The sequence below is a fragment of the Myxine glutinosa genome, chromosome 4, assembly GCF_964187855.1.
Source record: "Myxine glutinosa chromosome 4, kmMyxGlut1.1, whole genome shotgun sequence".
In the NCBI taxonomy this organism is placed as follows: Eukaryota; Metazoa; Chordata; class Myxini; order Myxiniformes; family Myxinidae; genus Myxine; species Myxine glutinosa.
In genome coordinates, this window is record NC_136264.1 from 63,994,978 (window position 1) to 64,011,559 (window position 16,582).

Here is a 16,582-nt window from a genome sequence, read left to right on the forward strand (position 1 = left end):
TCTGAGAGGGTCATTTACCAGTGTGGCAGCTACATTCAAATGTAAGGTGTGCACAGAGGGAGCTGCAGATGGAGGAAATGTTGAGTTGGATCTTGGAGACGGCGTGAAGCTGGAAGGTGTGAAAACATTTTGCTACCTCGGAGACATGCTGAATGGAGAAGGTGGATAAGACTCGGCAACGGTTGCTCGAGTGCGATGTGCATGGAAGAAGTTTCGGGAACTGAGTGGCATGCTGATGAGGAGGAGAGTGTCGCTGAAGCTGAAGGGAAAGGTGTATGCTGCATGTGTGAGAAGTGTTATGATTTATGGGAGCGAGACATGGGTAATGAACGTAGAGCAGCAACGAAGGCTGGAAAGGGTGGAAATGCGAATGGTTCGATGGATGTGCGGAGTATCGTTGAGAGAGAGGAAGACAAATGATGAATTACGAAAGATGATGGGAATATTGCCTGTGATTGATGCTGTGAAGAGGAACAGGTTGAGATGGTTTGGTCATGTGTTGAGGAAGGATGAAAGTGACTGGTTGAGAAGAGTGATGGAAATTAATGTAGAAGGAAGTAGAGGACGGTGAAGACCGAGAAAGACTTGGCTGAAGATGGTGGAAGAAGAAATGCGGGCAAGGGGGTTAACAAGGAGAGATGCAGAAAACAGGGCAAAATGGAGAAGATTGTCATGGGGACCGCAAGGCTAACCCCCGCTCTAGCAGGGAAAATGGCCTTAAAATGCATGTTGTTGTTGTTGTTGTCTCATTATTCTTCTTTACAGACAACTGAACTCAAAATTAGTTTAAGCTAAGGACATGCTTTAGATACAATTATACTGCATTTTAGAGAGGGAAGTTCCATGATGACTCAAATTTTTCATAATTTGAAAGGATTCCATGAAAAGTAAGCATAATTGCTTAACTACACATTGGAATATGAAGGGAAACGAGTGGTGGGCGGGACCATGCCTGTCAATCAGCCTGGTGGGGACGGAGCTCTGGTGACACAATTGACAGAGGACCAATAACACCTAAATGGCTGTGGCTAACCGCATAAAATGAGTACAGTAAAACACTAGCGACAGCAACTCCAGAAAACTACTTTTAAAAACAGGTGTGGTTAATGGAGGAAAATTACCGACAGTCCGACAACCATTGTTGCCAGACATATGATAACCTATATACATATATAAAACCGAAAAACATGGTGAAGCCTCGGTCAAACAACGCGAGTTGTTTATTACGCATTATTGCACCGTGAATATGTCTAGACCTTTCAATTTGACCTTCACACCTTTATCGTGAAGGTTGTACTGAAAGTGCAGTGTGACTAAACACATGGATGTGCAGCAAATCTAGAAATTTCAGTTTCAATTTTTGCACTTTACCACAAATTATTCATTGCATCAGAGACAAACAAATCAACTCTCTTCTTAAAGTTTAATAACTTTTGTAATAACTGACTGCTATTTATCAAGGTTTCTAATAAATCAATAGCCATTTGGATTTCCTTTCCGAGGATTGGCACATGTGGACTACCGATCGCCGCTCTTTCCTGTCAATTCTTCTAAGCTCGGTTCCCGTGGCCATTTACATTGTGCTTTACCGTTTCATTTTTATTCCTGTTTTGCTGTTCCTGTTTTTCGTCAATTTTTCTATCCCAAACCGTATCCTGCTGTGTTGCATCGTTTAATCCGTCCGCTGAGTTGGGTCGGGCCTACCTGTGATAGTAGAGTGTGCTTTCCCTGTTTTTTTAGCTTTGTTTTCACTCCTTTTATCCTAGTTATTGTTATTTTTGATGGCTCAGCTGAATCAATTTTCCTTCCTCCCTCCAAAATTCAAACACAATATCTCTTTCCTTTTTCACTAAGAAAAAACCCAGGAAAAAACACTTGGAAAAAAATAGGAAAAAACACTTGGAAAAAACCCAACAACCAACAACATCAAATCATCATCAGAAAAAAATCCACACTCCAATCTCCAAGTAAAAAATGTATATTGTAATGCCTTACTCTGCTTATTACTCCATCAAGAACAACCCATTCATGCTTCTTCGCCATGAAAATCTCTTACTTTTCTCTTTGACACGGCTTATTTCCCAAAACCTCCTCACTCCTAAACACTTCGTTCATCCAGTCTCTTCTTTCACTTGCAGCCAAATTTTCCTCCACGCCTTCAACGAAAAAACATTCTCACCACCACCCCAACCAGGAAGTCTGCTGCAGGTTAACCAATCTGGGAATCCCGAGGCATCAATTTTGCAGAAGGTGTGTGTACATGACAAAAAAATTCCCCTTCATGTTCATTCATGGTGTCAAACCCCTCCATGTCAGTGCCATCCCCTCTCCCATGTCTGCTCCCTCCTCATCCTGCCCCCTTTAATCTTCCCCCCACTCATCCCCCTCCCAGGTTCACCCTTCCCCATCCCGGCATCCCCCCCTCCTTACACCCTCCGGCTTCTCCCTGCCCAACACCCTCTCCTTGCTCCTCTCCAAATACCTATGTCTTATCAGCAGCTCCTCTCCCTCTGTCCCTAAACTGCGTGGACCTCCAACATCCAGGGCCTCCATTTCAACCTAACAAATCTCTCATTCTAGGCTGTTGCTGATAAACCGGACATCATTTGTTTAACAGAATCCATGCTCCCACAGGACATCCCTGACTCCTTAGTGTCTTTGTCTGGCTACTGCCTCCTCCAGTTTGAGTGACTTGACCCTGTCCTGGTGGCAGAGTTGTGCTGTACACAAGGTGGCCTGAAAGTCCCTTTACCCCTCCCCAATAAAATATTCATTGTTATTTAATACAGTTTTTATTATGCAGTACTTACAATCAGTCATTGTAGCTGCATGTGCTCTATAATTCTACAAAGTGGGGGAGAGTGCGAGAAATCTAACAGCGGTAAAGCGACTTCGGACCACCCTGTATAAATACGTATATACACTACATGACCAAAAGTATGCGGACACACCTTCTAATTAGTGGATTCGGCTGTTTCAGCCACACCTATTGCTGACAGGTATATATAATCAAGCACACAGCCAAGCAATCTCCATAGACAAACATTGGAGGTAGAATGGACCATACTGAAGAGCTCAGTGACTTTCAACGTGGCACCATCATAGGATGCCACCTTTCCAACAAGTCAGTTCATCATATATCTGCCCTGCTAGAGCTGCACCAGTCAACTGCAAGTGATGTTATTGTGAAGTGGAAACGTCGAGGAGCAACAACAGCTCAGCCGCGAAGTGGTAAGTCACACAAGCTCACAGATCGGGACCGCTGAGTGCTAACGCACATAGCGCGTAAAAATCATCTGTCCTCGGTTGTAACACTCACTACCGAGTTCCAAACTGCCTCTGGAAGCAACGTCAGCACAACAACTGTTGGTCAGAAGCTTCATGAAATGGGTTTCCATGGCCGAGCAGCCGCACACAAGCCTAATATCACCATGTGCAATGCCAAGCTTCGGCTGGAGTGATGTAAAGCTCGCTGCCATTGGACTCTGGAGCAGTGGAAACGCGTTCTCTGGAATGATGAATCACGCTTCACCATCTGGCAGTCCAACGGACGAATCTGGGTTTGGCAGATGCCAGGAGAACGCTACCTGCCCGAATGAATAGTGCCAACTGTAACGTTTGGCGAAGGAGGATTAATGGTTTGGGCTGTTTTTCATGGTTCGGGCTGGGCCCCTTTGTTCCTGTGAAGGGAAATCTTAACGCTGCAGCATGCAATGACATTCTAGACGATTGTGTGCTTCCAACTTTGTGGCAACAGTTTGGGGAAGGCCCATCCTGTTTCAGCATGACAATGCCCCCGTGCACAAATTGAGGTCCATACAGAAATGATTTGTCGAGATCGGTGTGGAAAAACTTGACTGGCCTGCACAGAGCCATGATCTCAACCCCATCGAAAACCTTTGGGATGAATTGGAACGCCGACTGCGCGCCAGGCCTAATCGCCCAACATTAGTGCCCGACCTCACTTATGCTCCTGTGGCTGAATGGAAGCAAATCCCCACAGCAATTTTCAAATGTCTAGTGGAAAGCCTTCCCAGAAGAGTGGAGGCTGTTATAGCAGCAAAGGGGGGACCAACTCCATATTTATGCCCATGATTTTAGAATGAGATGTTCGATGATCAGATGTCCACATACTTTTGATCATGTCATTTGTCATTCGTTTGAGGTTGTTGGTACCTATTTTTTTTGATGAAATAAAGCCATAGCCAACAAACAAATGTCACTAAAGACAATTCTAATGATTTTGAAACAAGCAGGAAAAGCAGCCATAGCTTCCTTCAGACAATGTCTTTTTTATGATTCACGAACTTCCTCAGGCCTATTCTCCAGTTGTGCCATGCAGAGGCCACTTTATATCCCGTTCATAAACTATTTCCAGCAAAATTCTAGTGCAGGCAGTGAAATGAATGTTATACTTTGAGCATGCCTTCATCATTGGTTTTCTACTTATTCCAGCATCGCATTTGGCATGATCTGGTATGAATGAATATACATTAATTATTATGTTTCTCTTCACTCTCTGCTGACAAGAAATTCTTGATTATTCTACTAACCCATTGATCTCTTTCTGTTGTTGATGTAATACGGTCATCGATTCCTCGAATTTCGGATCTTGATCAAGCGGGCTTGCACAAGCTGACTTAAATGAACTCTCAGCTGCCAATTCAAACACACTATGGGATTTGGGCAATGCACATCTTCTTCTGCCCACCTGACAGCTTCTTCTCTCGGTTCAATATATAAAGTAACTTATCCCTAACCATCTTCTTTTCTCAGGATATGGTCTTTGACATTTTCTGAAAACTGCTAGCATAGCATTCTTTTCCTATCAGGGACACTATGAGGATTCATATTTTGAGATTCTGTCCAACTAGCCTCATAAAAGTACACCATAGGGATATTTTTGTCATGTTTCATTACTCTCCTTACATTTGAAAAACTATTTCTGCAGTAGGATAAGAGAGACAGACCTTACATCACCAAACAAATCAAGAAATAGAACGGCACTCTGTAGAGTGCAAACCTTCACCAGGTTGAACTGTTTACGTTTTGTATCCCACTGATAGGCTAGATCTCAATTCAGACCTGAACCAAAATCGAATGGGCTTGTCTTGTCGCCTAACCAACTCATCCACCTAGTTTTGTCAGAACGCATTAACAACTTTTTGAACTATGATGCTATGTATCGTTTTTGGCCCTATCACTCAATGGTGAAGAATCGCCTGAAGATTTAAAATATTCTCGTATCTGGATTTGGATCCTCACCAAAATCTAATCATTTCGTCCTTGTCTCACACCCACCCTGTCCACCAAGTCTCGTCCGAATACGTCAATAAATGGAGATATCATGATATATATCGGTTTTAGCCCCATCTCTCAATCGTGAAGATTCCTGAAAATATTTTCGGATCCACATACAAATCTTCCCCAAAATGTAATCAATTCTCCCTCGTCACACACACCAACCCCCCCACCAAGTTTCGTCCGAATCCATCCATAACCTTTGAGATATCCTGTTCACCGACAGACAAAAATCACACAGACAGACAGACACACGCGGGTGAAAACATAACCTCCGTCCGTCTTTGGTGGCGGAGTTAACAAAGATAATACAGACTTTGAAATAATACAAATGAGTTAACCAAAAGCTCAGGGTTTTATTCAGCCAAGTAGTTAAGAGCTGAGTGTTTGTGAGAAGAGTGTATATGAAGTCGTGTGCAAATACTAATTACTCACAGGTCGAATATGAGGTAATGACTGTTTTCTTCAGAGATGCTGTCATGCAGACGTACTGTGGTAACAAATGCAACACTCAGGTTAGAAACTGCACCTTGAATACCAAACTCCAAACATAACACAATGAAACCACCATCACTCATAATAGTTCAAAGCAACATATAATTGCCAAAGTAGTTAAGCATTCACAATCATTATAACACAATCATTACATTACTTTCATGGGCCTCCAAAATCGCTATTTTCATGATTTTTGTGCATGCACACTGAGCATTTTGGGCGGATTATATCGTTATGAAAGTCCCATATTGTAGAAGACTAGAGGGATGAGCACATGACACCAGACATAGAATAATGCTGAATTTTTTTTAATATATATATATATATAATATGAGTTCCCCAATAGGCTGTTATTTGTAAATTTTTCACAAAGGGTCTTGATACAGAAGAGAAGAATACAGAATAAGAAGAAGCAGACATTTAATGTACAGTACTTATAAATGTGACCTGTAAGAAAAGGCAAGGTATGTCAGGAGGTTAGCTGGAATGAAATATCATCAATGGAAATGGGATCTCACATGAGATGGTGGTAGGCTGCAACCTTGAGACAGTGGAGATAAGAACATGATTGGAGAGGAAAGGAAAATCCACAGGCAGGAAAAAATAGAGGCAATGCAGGTGAACAAGAAAAGGAACACTCCTTGTGACAAAATTCATTATAATGAACACTGTTGGTTGGAAATCCCTTTTTAATGAACAAATATATGTTGGTGAAAGGTTAGTTGAAGAACAATGAACCAGAACAATGAACAAAGCAGGTAAGATTATTTATCCAATGATCATGCAAAGCTGTTGTTGTTTGGCTTGATCATGAGTTTAGAATTTTGGGTCCAGCATGTTGGATAGGCTTCCATAGAAAATCTCTTCTCAGTGATCACCAAAATAATCTTACAGCAAAAGTATACTTATGTTGTCAAAAAAATGAGGCATAAGTGATTTTGCATCATAAAGTAGCGATTGAATTTACAATATGATCTTACATTAATTAGAGCAGTAGCACCAAACAGTAGAACAATTTCATTGTAAGCTGGGGCATGTAGTTGGCTTCAGAGTTGTCAATGCCAACATCCTTACTATAATTCACAGGCCGGTGTGTGTGTGTGTGTGTGTGTGTGTGTGTGTCTGTTGCGCTACTCCACCTATGGGGTTCTGGCCCGATTACATCCAGACCTGCTTTCTAGGAACAGCATGAACCCTTTCTAGGAACATATCTTTGCCGGTGGTCTTGGGGAGGAGGGAGAGAGTACGCAAATTCTCCAGGTAAATGTGCATCGTGTAGCGCTGCTCCAGGTGGGAGAGGGTATTGCAAGTCTCCATCCACTATATCAAGGTATTCCTGTCCCCACGTTTTCCAGTGCAGTGGGGTGTATTGAATTATAAGCAGTCGGCATGTTTTTGCTTCCTGCAGGTTACCCAGGTTATATTTTATTTTCGAGAGCGATTGAGGGAGCCGTCAGTTGCCTATACACCACCCAAATAGAGGTAAGTGTCAGAAGAACGTGTTGCCTGCTTAGAACACAATCGCTCGTTGGGCGGGTACTCTGCTAGTATGTAATAATGGATTGAATTTCTGCTTGATACAATTATGCACTGTTATGTGAATGGGATCAATGGCGGATCGATTTGCCACCGCCCCCAGATCTTGTCTGGCGCAAAAAAAATTGAGTGAAGAAAATGTTTTATGCAGTTTCCCTTTTTACAAATGAAAATAGCTGCCTGCACATAGGGCATGGTCCAAACTTGGTAATCTGTTCTGTTCTGTATCATAAAAAAACTAGATTCAAGGGTTGACATAACTGGGACGCTCGCAGGTACTCATGTACGGTAAACAAACTAAATGTGTACTTCAAAGATGCTAAGAAAGCTCAAAAGTGTTCTACCACAACAGAGGCTTTTGGTGGAAGGTTTTCTCAGCTAGTGTAGGTAAGAGTCTTCCGTGATAATTATGATATACAGTACTCGTTATTTCAAAATTTAAGTGTACAAAATTAAGTTTATAAATGATAACATTATCATTTATGAATAAGTTTTTTGTAAATTTATAACTTATAAGATTAAAAAGTATATATGCAAGGAGAACGTGCGAGCAAAGAGGAAGAATAGGAAGTTCCGCAACGTCTGGCATGAAAACATGTGGCTTGCGAGTGCCTCATCTGGAGCGGACATTCTCAGAGAGCTCATGGAAAAGTAAGAATGGTAAGATGCATACTAAGCTGAGAGGCGCTTTAAAAATCAGAGTGATGCTTGGGAAAGCAGAGAAGCACACTCGAAGCTGACTTTTTTTTTTTGTGCATACCAAATCATTTCTGCTGGTACTCATGGGAGAACATAATAAAAACTAGAGCAATGCGACTGTGTGGCCAATATGCATCCGCATAGTACCACAACGGGTAGATGCCCTCTTTCACTGTCCTAAAAATAAACAAGTTTGATTTAAATCCCTTCAGCTGTTTTGAAGTATCACATTTTCACCAGCCTTGACCGGTTTCACATCGATCGGTGAAACGCTTTCAGAGAAGGGATTTTTTGAAATATTGGCTTTCAAGCTAATATAGCTGCCACACTACATGACATATTACATGAAAAAATGTACTGTTTAAACCCCTTTTGTTTGTTTTGTTTAAAATGTACTGTTTAAACCCCTAAACACCAAAAGGGGGGATTAAACCCCTTTTCCCCCCTGGGTCTTCGTGTCCACGAGGCCGAATCGCCACTTCCGGAGCAATACTGTTTCAGTATTATTCTTAGTAATTAATTTTGTTTGAGAAGTTTCTGATGTTTTTTTTTTTAGAAGTCAGATGGTTCATGATTGTATTTCATTTTAATATTATAATGTCATGCATATGTGCAGGTAATTCCAAAAAAATAAGAAAAAAAATAGATATTTTATTAATATCCTTCAACTCCAAATGTAAATAAGCCAGAGAGACAAGAAATTATTTTCTCAACCTCAGACAGCCTGTGCTCTGGGGGTGGCACGCTTGTTGAGACCAGCCCGAAAATATTCTTTGCTCCCGGCCCGAGCAAGGCCTAATCCGGCACTGGATGGGATTATCATAAATTCTAGCCCATTCATGTTCACAATGTCAGATTTTGTCAATAATGGGAAATGGGCTCAATCTATAACTAGAAAAGCACTTGGTAGAGAGAATACCAGCAGGCTGAGCAGTTGACGTTTTGTATCTCACCAATAGGTCAGATATGGATCCGGACCTGAACCCAAATCTAATCGGCATGTTCTTGGGACTTACCCAAATCATCCACCAAGTTTTGTCATTAGTTGCCCACAACTTTGTGAAATATCCTGCTATAAATTGTTTTTGGCCCTATCACTAAATGGTGAAGAATCACTTAAAGGAATTAAAAAATTCTCGTATCTGGATCCGGATCTTCACCAAACTCAAATCGATTTGTCCTCGTCACACACTCAACCTGTCCACCTAGTTTCGTCCGAATCCATCCACAACTTTTCAAGATATCCTGTTCACAAACAGCCAAAGAACAAACAGACAGATGAGAAATCGGTCAAAGACCGAGGACTTGCCCGAATGTACTTTTTTTTCAGGGGTATTGTATAGAAGGGAATCGGATCATGTTTGACAGAGTTATTAGTAAAAAAACAAACAATTTTTGACCTTGAGTTTGACCTTTCAAGGTCACCCAAGGTCAAAGGTCATGGTGCCAAATGAAATGTCGTATGTGACTTCCTATATTTCAGTAACAGTAAGTGTATGCTTATCTTTCACGAAAATCGGTAAGTGACCGAGGACTTGCCGGAATGTACTTTCTTATCTGCCATTTTGGACAAATATGGGGGCCGAACCACGTGACCGATGACGTCATTATTTGTTTTCTAAACTAATTTATGCCTAGATTATGCTCAAGAAATTTCATTTTGATCAGATGAAGTTTTGTACTTGTCGAATTATGACGTCATAATGGGGGAACCTATGACATCATCATTAACATATTTTATTCCCCATGGAGAGTTCTTTACAATGAGCCATATCTAAAAAAAATTCTGTTCAGCACTTTCGGAGATATAGAGGTGCAAAGTTTTTCGGTTTTTCCAAGATGGCGGTCGAACCACGTGACCGATGATGTCATCATTATTTTTTTTCCTAAACCAGTTTATGCCGACATGGCGCTCAAGAAATTGCATCTTGATTGGATGAAGTTTTGTACTTGTCGAATTATGACATCATAATGGAGGCCTTGGGCCTAGAGAGTTGAAAATTGGGCACAGTCTATTCCAGGGAAAGACACATTTGTGTGTAAAGTATGGCGATTCTATGTGCAACGATGTAGACGTAGTACTGCGCACAAACAGACAAACAGACAGATGAAAAATCGGTCAGAGACCGAGGACTTGACGGAGTGTACTTTTTTATCAGCCATTTTGGACAAATATGGCGGCTGAACCACGTGACCGATGACCTCATCATTATTTGTTTTCTAAACTAATTTATTATTAGATTATGCTCAAGAAATTTCATCTTGATCGGATTAAGTTTTGTACTTGTCGAATTATGACGTCATAATGGAGGCACCTATGACATCATCATTAACATATTTTATTCCCCATGGAGAGTTCTTTACAATGAGCAATCTCTCAATTTTTTCTATTCAGCACTTTCGGAGACATAGAGGTGCAAAGTTTTTTGTTTTTTCCAAGACGGCGACCGAACCACGAGACCGATGACGTCATCATTAATTTTTTTCTCCACCAGTTTATGCCGACATGGTGCTCAAGAAATTGCATCTTGATTGGATGAAGTTTTGTACTTGTTGAATTATCGAATTATGACGTCATAATGGAGGCCTTGGGCCGAGAGATTAAAAAATTGGGCACAGTCTATTCCAGGGCAAGACAAATATGTGTGTAAAGTTTGGCGATTATATGTGCAACGGTGTAGACGTAGTACTTCAAGCAAGGCCTTCAAGGCCTCACCTGGCCGACAAACTACCAGTGGAGGAGTGCCTCAATAACTATATGCACCAATTAAGCCACACGCCCAGCCATTCCACAGACTACTGCACCCAACAAAGCACTTCTTTTCCACGACTCGCACCACAGGCGTCAATATCCATACAATTTACCTACGCCCTCTACCTGGCTTTACACTACCCCCCCCCCCCACCCCCCCGGGCTTTCGTGAATGGGTTCCACTCTCCCCCCATTCACTCCTTCGCACCATGTATTCCACACCTTTTATTCCACACCAAGCATTCCACACCACTTACCTCACACACCTTTTGTGCTCACACACCTCAAACACAATTCCACTTTTTCCACACAATTCCTCAAACACACAGCATCATCTACCTAACTGGTTTCCCCTAAAACTCGTGCTTCCCTCGTCGTCCCTTTACACTATGCACATCCCTTTATTAACATCCACCTAAACTGTCTACGTCCCCTCTACAGTACAGGTGTCACTACTTAAATCTCAGTCTCTACTGTCTTCTAGATCCCTAACAATTATCCTAGCCCTCCCTCGGCTCGCTTCGGTGCACCATGGAGGCAACCATTGCTGGCACCCCCACGTGCCTATCACTGCCACCCCCCTAAACTAACGCTCATGGGCCCCCCCGTGTTAGGAATGGTAACACTACCATTCCCCCACGTGGGGGACACTACTCTCATCAGTCCGCTACACTCTGAGCCCCTCCATGTGGAGGTGCATTGTCACGGCTTGGCCTCGAAGGGCCGAGCGATCCATGTGGGTGGTTGGTCGCCTGTATGTGGTGTCCGTCTGGCATTTTCGATCCAAGGGGGGTTGGGATTGATGGGCCCAGGTGCCGGGCTCCATCCCTGCGCGGGGCCTCGCGGTCCCACGCACGGTGACCCAACCGGCCCTGGTCGGAGCACCGCACCCGATAGGGTGCACGGCTCCGAAAACTACTACCTCCCCTTGAACCTCGCCGATCGCCTTTGCCGCCACGGCATGGCACCAACCATACAGTGCGGGGGCCGGTACGAATCGTGCACGCCGGTCCTTGTGAGACCGACACAGCACGGATTCCCTCCGGTCCCTGCTGCACACAACTCACCTGGGGCTCACGTCTGCTACCCGTCCCGCTAGGCGCTACCCCGGTCGGTGTCGATGCTTGAGCCGTGTCCTCACCACTCGCGACCCACTCCGCACTCACACACCCATGCGCACACACGCCTCCCACACACTCCATTACACACTCTTCCCGCACACAGTCCGGTGTGCATTCTCCCTCACACTCTGAAACACACTCGGCCCTCGCACACTCTTTTTCCACACCCCCAGGTGCGCACTCTCCCGTTACACACTCCGTAACACACTCGGCCATCGCACACTCTTTTTTCACACCCCCAGGTGCGCACTCTCCCGTTACACACTCCGTAACACACTCGGCCATCGCACACTCTGTTGCACACTCGGCCATCGCACAATCCTTTTCCACACCCCCAGGTGCGCACTCCCGCTCATACTCCGGTGTGCATTCTCGCTCACACTCCGTAACACACTCTTTTCCTGCACACTCCGGCGCACACTTTTCTCACACACACTCGGGTACGGACTCCCTCTCACACCGCACAATGGGCCCATCACGAACGCCCGGGTCTCGCCTTTAATAATAATAATAATACATTTATTTTATATAGCGCTTTTCAAGAAGCCCAAAGATGCTTTGACAGAGTACAAAAAACAAGTGCAAAAAGACAAAAATCAATAGGTAAATAGTCAAAGCAAAAGGAAGGAGAAGGAGAAGAGATAGTCAGGGGTTAAATGCTGTGGGTTAAATGTTGAATGCAGTGTTGAACAGGTGGGTCTTGAGTGATGTTTTGAATGTGGTGAGTGAGGAGGAGTCTCTGATGATGTGAGGTAGTGAGTTCCAGAGGGTGGGAGCAGCGATGGAGAAGGCCCTGTCCCCCCAGGATCTAAATTTGGTCCGGATGGGGGGGGGTCAGGAGGTTGGTACCAGCAGAGCGGAGGTTGTGGGTGGGAGTGTGTCTGGAGAGGAGGTCAGCCAGGTAGGATGGGGCCAGGTTATGGAGGGCTTTGTAGGTCAAGAGGAGGATTTTGTACTGGATTCTCTGGGGGATGGGGAGCCAGTGAAGCTTGTAAAGGACGGGGGTGATGCGGTCATGGGTCCGGGAATGGGTGAGTAGACGGGCAGCGGAGTTCTGAATGTATTGGAGTTTATTGGTGATTATTGAGGGTGAACCATAATAATAATAATAATAATGTATTTATTTTATATAGCGCTTTTCAGGGAGCCCAAAGATGCTTTGACAGAGTGCAAAACATAATGCATAGCAAAACATAAAAACAATTGCAAAAAACAAGAATCAATAGGGAAATATTCAAAGCAAAAAGGAGGGAGAAAGAGAAGGAGGGTCGTACTATCGTTCCGAATTAGGAGCATTAAAGTGGTGCCCGGAACCATCTTACACTCTCCGCGTCAGGAGTGCTGGTCTTACTTTCTGTCTCACTCGAACTAAAGCTACCTTCAATCAATTCAATTGAGCAAACTTCAATCTCTCTTTCTTACAAACAAACCTCATACACTTTCCATCATACACTTTTCATCATACACTTTCCATCATACACTTTTCATCATACACTTTTCATCATACACTTTTCATCATACACTTTTCATCATACACTTTTCATCATACACTTTTCATCACACACTTTTCTTACTCATTTTCACTCCTCACCTTTATCAATGCAGATCATTTATTTAAGGCCTAGCCTTGATGAGGACAATATCGTCCGTGACAGCCTCAACATAAAAAGACTGCGGTGAAGATTTACGTTTCAACAGGACAATGACCCCAAACATAGAGCTAAAGCAACACTGGAATGGCTTCAGAAGATTAACGTGAAAGTGCTTGAGTGGCCCAGCCAAAGCCCAGACTTGAATCCCATTGAGAATATGTGGAAAAACTTGAAGATTGCTGTTCACCGATGTTCCACGTCCAACTTTTCAGAGTTTCAGCAAATCGGCAAGGAAGAATGGGAGATGGGAGAAACTCCCCAAACCCAGATGTTCAAAGCTGATACAGACATACCCAAGAAGACTCCAATGTGTAATCACTGTCAAACGCTTTTCTATGAAGTATTGACTCAGGGGGTTGAATACTTATGTATATTAGATGTTTCTATATTTCATTTTTAATTATTTTGTAAAGATTTCCAAAAAAATATTCCACTTTGACATTATGGGATATTATGTGTAGAGGAGGCTGTTGCAGTAGTCCAGACGGGAGGTGATGAAGGCGTGGATGAGGGTTTCTGCAGCCATGGATGAGAGGGATGGACGGATGTTTTTGTTTTTCAGGTGAAAGAAGGCTGTCTTTGTGATGTGTTTAGTGTATTTGTCGAAGGAGAGGGTTTGGTCAAAGATGATGCCAAGATTCCGGATGTGAAGGGAGGTGGATATTGGGAAACCGTCGATGTTGAGGGCAAAGTTATGGGTGGATTTGGTGAGCGTTTTTTGGCCAATGATGATTATTTCAGATTTATCATAGTTAAGTTTGAGGAAGTTGATTTGAAGCCAGGATTTTATTTCAGTGATGCAGTTTGTCAGGATAGAGTGGGTGGCGGTGGAGATGGACTTGGTGGAGATTAAAAGCTGGATGTCATCGGCGAAGCAGTGGAATTGGAGACCATGACGGCGGATTAAGTGACCAAGGGGGGACAGGTACAGGATGAAGAGGAGGGGGCCAAGAACTGAACCTTGGGGGACGCCTTTGTCCCAAGCGCGCCGAAAACCCGTTCGCGCCAAACACATTCGCGCCATTTTCGCTACTCACCTCGGAGCCCTCCTTTTCTGCCAGCACCTGCAAACTTTTTATTTCATTAGCAGCAAGCACGGCATCACGGTGCAAATACAGACTCTGCGCGGGTTCCAACACCTCCTCCCGCGATTTATTCACTTTCTCTCCTGTCTCTTCAGCCCCAATTATTTCTTTTTCTTCGACGATCGTCGGCGCCCATGAAATTTTCTTTACCAACTCGACATTCGCCGGCGCCCCCAAAACTTTATTTTCCAATGCGATGATCATTGGCTCTACAATTCCCTCTCGCGTCGCTACCCTCATAGCCCCGGTCAACTTGGCTGTCCTTTGCTCAAGCTCGCTCCCCACGCGTTCTCCACACCACGTCACCTCATCGCGCACCAACGCGACCTTCCTGCTCAACCTGCGCCCGATGTCCTCCCCCGCCTTTTTCATATCCCTCTTTTCCGCTGCCCTCATTTTTTCCATTTCGCCACCCATTTTGTTCTCCAACCCCTTTTTCATTTCTTCCAATTCCCAGGTGGATTTGTCCCCCATTTCTTTCAATTCCCGGGTGGATTTGTCCCCCATTTCTTTCAATTCCCGGGTGGATTTGTCCCCCATTTCTTTTATTTCACCACCCATTTTGCTTTCCAATCGATCCGCCTCCATTTTTATGGATGCCTGTATTTGAGCTAAAAGTAGTTCGAGGCTAATCCCGGCTTGCACAGCGGGCCCCGCTTCCGCCGCCACATGCGAGGCGCCGCCATTTCCTTTACCTGCTGCTGCCCCTACTTCAGCTTCTTCCTCCACTACCAACTGTCCCTGTTGGTCCTGGGTCATCAATTCTACCTCATCCTCCATTATTCCCACCGGCATTTGACCGCCTTGGCCAGCCACGGTACGAATATAAATTTGGTTTTAATACTAAATTTCGTACGCTCGTAATTTCGTGTGCGTGAAGCGCACTCTAGATCCAATTATCCCAATCCGAGACACCAATTTGTTGCTGCCAATTTGCACAAATTGGTGTCCAAATTTTTTTTTGAGGGTTCAAATCCCACTCCTGACTACTGTTACATATTTATGTGAATGTATGTGAATTACCATTCAGGTCTTTGCTTATCCGTGTGTAGTATATTAAGTTGTTGTGTAGTTGTTGTGGTTGGAGGGTCAGGAGCCCTTCTGAAAGAGTGGCCGGAAACGGAAGTGACCGGAAACGGAAGAGGAAAAGACACGAGGCTTCTTCTTCCTCGCCCCGCACCGACGAAAGGTGGGATTGATTGAGCCGTGTGGAAAAGCGGCGTTCCCGAGCCTGTCTGGCGAGAGGAGTTACCGGGACGGATACCTGCCCGGTGGACGGCAAACTGTCGTGTGGCCATGCACCGACCCAGCGTTTGGCGCCGTGCGCGACACCGTCTAAAAAGACGCGTACGGGTCGCCCGTTGGGGCCTACCACGCCTGGCAAGCGGCGTGGGGCTTTTGGCTTGCTTTCCCGTCCCCGCTTCGCGTGGCCGCGAGGGGCTGTAGCCGGGGTGCCGGGTACGATACCTGCCCGGTGGAAACACGTCCACCCGGGGTTCGTTCAACCGCCCGAGTGCGGCGACGCCGATCATCATCTTGGTCAGGAGGGGCCCAGAGACATTGTGCGGGACCGAGACCAAAAGGGGGTTGTGAGTACTCACCGGGACACACATATATAAGATGGCCATCTTACTCATAGGGAAGTGCTTGTGAATTGGGAATTGTTGATGGTTGTATATTGTTGATTGCTCGGGGAAAATCTCCGTGGTTGTGTCATTGAAATTGTATGGTATCATTACCATTGGAAATATATCCTTGAACATCAGTTGTCTCCTGGGTGAAATTCATATGGATTGCGTGGCGAAAGCGCATATATAATACAGCTTGCTGGCGGAGTTCCTCTCACGGTCCGGGGGTCACCGAGACCAGGTATTCACCGAGGGGACCACGTAACAGAATTGGGGGCTCGTCCAAATTACGATTTGCGGTTTCGCAATTGGG

At 44.5% G+C, this 16,582-nt stretch overlaps 1 protein-coding gene across 6 annotated transcripts in view; it reads right to left on the reverse strand.

Annotated features, from left to right (window-relative positions):
- Window positions 1–16,582, reverse strand: part of LOC137424701 (calcium/calmodulin-dependent protein kinase type II subunit alpha) — a 314,922-nt gene that overhangs the window by 245,445 nt on the left and 52,895 nt on the right. For all 6 annotated transcript variants that reach the window (XM_078775810.1, XM_068112436.2, XM_068112435.2 and 3 more), the window contains exon 4: window positions 5,737–5,791. In XM_078775810.1, coding sequence (XP_078631936.1) covers window positions 5,737–5,791 — 55 coding nt within the window. The remainder of the gene's footprint in view (window positions 1–5,736; window positions 5,792–16,582) is intronic.